Raw genomic sequence first — 3,495 nt, 5'->3', positions numbered from 1 at the left:
CGCCTTGGAGGTTTTTGCCTGCGGCAACTTGGGCGGATGCGCAGCCGCTGCGCCCTGAGGCCGGGGAAAAGGGGCCGCTTCCTCCTCCCGGCAGCAGCACCCCCCCCCCCCCCGGCAGAGCGCGTGAAGCGCCGCCGCGAGCTGCCGCCGCCCAAAGAGCGAGATATTAAAAAAAAGGGGGGAGGGGGGGGAGAAGCCCCGCCACCGCGGCTCCCCGCGCGCCGCGGAGCAGCGCCCCGGCAGCAGGCGGCGGCGGCGGGCGCGGGCGGGGGGGCGGCGCTGGGCCGGGTCCCGCCTCGCCGGGCGGCGCTGGGGGCGGGCGGAGCGGAGCGCGGCGCGGCGCGTCCCCGCCTCGGCTGGCCGCGCCCGGCGCGCGGGGCCGGGCCGGGCCGGGCCGGGGCCGGCGCTGCGCTGCGCGGCGCTGCGCTGCGCTGCGGCGGCGGCGATGGCGGCGCGGGCGGCGAGCGCGGAGCGCGGCGGCGGGGCCGCGCGGGCCGGGCGCGGGGGGCCGGGCGGGAGCGGGCGGCGGGGGCGGTGCGCCCTGCTGCCGGCCGCGGGCCGCGCCGCGCCGCGCCGCTGAGCAACAGTTGGCGCCGCCGCCGCCGCGCAGCATGAAAGCGTGTCGGCGGAAGGCGCTGGCGCTGTGCCTGGGCTACGCGCTGCTGCTGCTGCTCGCCGCCCTCAACCTGCTGGAGTACAAGTGGCGGCGGGAGCCGCGGCGCTGCGCCGAGCCCCCCACCGCCCCCCGCCGCCGCCCGCCGCCGCCGCCGCCGCCGCCGCCCGCGGGCAGCCGCGGCCCGGCGGGCGCCCGGCGGCAGCTGGTGTACGTGTTCACCACCTGGCGGTCGGGGTCGTCCTTCTTCGGGGAGCTCTTCAACCAGAACCCCGAGGTCTTCTTCCTCTACGAGCCCGTGTGGCACGTCTGGCAGAAGCTGTACCCCGGGGACGCCGTGTCGCTGCAGGGGGCGGCCCGCGACATGCTGAGCTCCCTGTACCGCTGCGACCTCTCCGTCTTCCAGCTCTACAGCACGGCGGGCGCCGGCAAGAACCTCACCACGCTGGGCATCTTCGGCGCCGCCACCAACAAGGTCATCTGCTCCTCGCCGCTCTGCCCGGCCTACCGCAAGGAGGTGGTGGGCATGGTGGACGACCGGGTGTGCAAGAAGTGCCCCCCGCAGCGCCTCAGCCGCTTCCAGGAGGAGTGCCACAAGTACCGCACCCTGGTCATCAAGGGCGTCCGCATCTTCGACCTGGCCGTCCTCGCCCCGCTCATGCGTGACCCGTCCCTGGAGCTCAAAGTCATCCACCTGGTGCGTGACCCCCGGGCCGTCGCCAGCTCCCGCATCCGGTCCCGGCACGGCCTCATCCGGGAGAGCCTGCAGGTGGTGAGGAGCCGGGACCCCCGCATCCACCGCATGCCCTTCCTCGACGCCGGCCACAAGCTGGGCGGCAAGAAGGAGGGCGGGGGCGGCTCGGACTACCACGCGCTGGGCGCCATGGAGGTCATCTGCAGCAGCATGGCCAAGACCCTGCAGACCGCCCTGCACGCCCCCGACTGGCTCCGGGACAACTACCTGGCCGTGCGCTACGAGGACCTGGTGATGGAGCCCATCAAGACCCTGCGGCGGGTCTACAGCTTTGTCAACCTGACGGTCAGCCCGGAGATGGAGAAGTTTGCCCTCAACATGACCAGCGGCCCGGGCTACTCCTCCAAGCCCTTCGTGGTGTCGGCCAGGAACGCCACGCAGGCGCTGAGCGCCTGGAGGACCGCGCTCAGCTTCCAGCAGATCCAGCAGGTGGAGGAGTACTGCCACCAGCCCATGGCCGTGCTGGGCTACGAGCGGGTGGGCAGCCCCGAAGAGGTGAAGGACCTCAGCAGAACGTTGCTCAGGAAGCCGCAGCTGTGACGGGGGCAGCACGGGCGCCCGGCGCCGCCGTCGGGCGGACCAGCCCGTCCCCTTGGCTTGAGTGAGGAAGGGAGCCGGGAAAAGCAACCTGGTTTCTGACTTCCTCCAAAGACTGCTGAAGGGTAACATAGAGTAATGTGATGATTTCTTTCTTTTTTTCCTTCTTTCTTTTTTTCCTCTTTCATTGGGTTATATATGATTAAAAAAAAAATAAAGTGGAACTGAACATACATGTAAAGCCCTTTTCCCCTTCTCAAAAATGCCAGGCGTGATTCTGTACCAAAATCTTGTTTACGGAGTTGCTGTTGGTTTGAGGCTGGTAACAAAACTCTTGCACAAATCCTGATACGTCTGTCTCCTGTGGTGCGGAGGGGATGCCCTTGGAAGGCATAATGTTGAAAATCAGACTTTTGTATGAAAGTAAATGTTCAGACATGATAGTAATAAAAAAAACAATAAATGATATTCATTTTTATAATTACCTCAATTGTTTGGGAATTACAGCATTGCTTATGTACAGCTTACAGGAACGCTTGCTTAAAATAGCAGCAAGGACTCTTCTAAGGGTACGGGTGGAGGGCTGGAGCGCAACATTTGACATGTTCGAAGATTAGGAGCTGCTCTTGCACAAACAAGTACAGATCTCATAAATGTAGTGCAGGTTTATGGCTATATCAAAGCAGATTTCTATTTAACTATTGTCTCTTTCCGTTGTATTTTAAAAGTCTTTGAAGTGCCACTGTAACAGTGTCCTAAGAGCTCTAAAACATTTGCCATCACAGCAGTATTTATTTTTGTCTTGACGTGTATGTCCTGGAGTCACTGTCAAATAGAGGTGCATCTACAGTGTGACAAAATTACAGGATTTTAAAAGACATTTATCATACTGGAAAACTTAGCATGTGTGAAAACTAAAATAAAATTATATATTATGTATATTCTGTAGTGCTAACAATAGACAGTAAGATATTTAAGATACTTCTTGACATTCCTTGGGAGCAGGCATAATAGGGAAGCATTGAAAAATGCGTAAAATTGTTTATTTTTTCCCCTTTGTGTGTCAGAGAGTATATTTATGCATAGGGAAGGAGGGAACGTACAGATGAGGATTCGTAGCTGTAATGGGGTTTTTACGGAGTCAGACTAGCATTCGATTTCGGAGAGTGTTGGTTGGATATTCATTTGTTGTGAATTGTGGCTGCTCTGTGAAGGAGCCAGATGGTGATCTGGCTCTTTCTGTCTGGGAGCTTTGCCTAAAGAATCTGTCTCATCCATTAAACTTGATAAAAAGAGGAGATTTTACTACTTCTGCTTTTATAATTTCCTTCAAAAAGCCCCTATTTGTTAAAGGTTAAGTGATGTGTTGCACAGGAGAAGTACAAACACCTCAAATACTTTTTAATCTTGGTGGTGGTGTTCGCTAATGCTCTTTGAGAGACTTATCTTGAAACTTGAGTTTTTAAACAAAAGTGGTTTTGCCAAATTGTTCTCGTAGGAGACTATTGACTTTTCTATGGGAAGTACATTTTGCATTGCCTATCTGGGTGTTGTGCCTTCAGCAAATGCGAGGAATATGAGTAGGAAAAAG

At 58.4% G+C, this 3,495-nt stretch overlaps 1 protein-coding gene across 1 annotated transcript; it reads left to right on the top strand.

The window, feature by feature from the left end:
- The first annotated feature begins 330 nt into the window (after positions 1-330).
- Positions 331-2,388, top strand: CHST2 (carbohydrate sulfotransferase 2). The gene has a single exon (XM_026101665.2). It carries the CDS (start codon positions 612-614, stop codon positions 1,905-1,907), a length of 1,296 nt encoding a protein of 431 aa, XP_025957450.2. The 5' UTR covers positions 331-611; the 3' UTR covers positions 1,908-2,388.
- The last annotated feature ends 1,107 nt before the right edge of the window (positions 2,389-3,495 follow it).

Source organism: Dromaius novaehollandiae, chromosome 9 (assembly GCF_036370855.1).
Source record: "Dromaius novaehollandiae isolate bDroNov1 chromosome 9, bDroNov1.hap1, whole genome shotgun sequence".
In the NCBI taxonomy this organism is placed as follows: Eukaryota; Metazoa; Chordata; class Aves; order Casuariiformes; family Dromaiidae; genus Dromaius; species Dromaius novaehollandiae.
Note: the sequence above shows the minus strand (reverse complement) of the source record. Positions and strands in the feature narration are given on the sequence as shown.

Coding starts and splice junctions, on each gene's coding strand:
- CHST2 (XM_026101665.2), top strand. CDS start 612: ATGAAAGCGTGTCGGCGGAAGGCGCTGGCGCTGTGCCTGGGCTACGCG.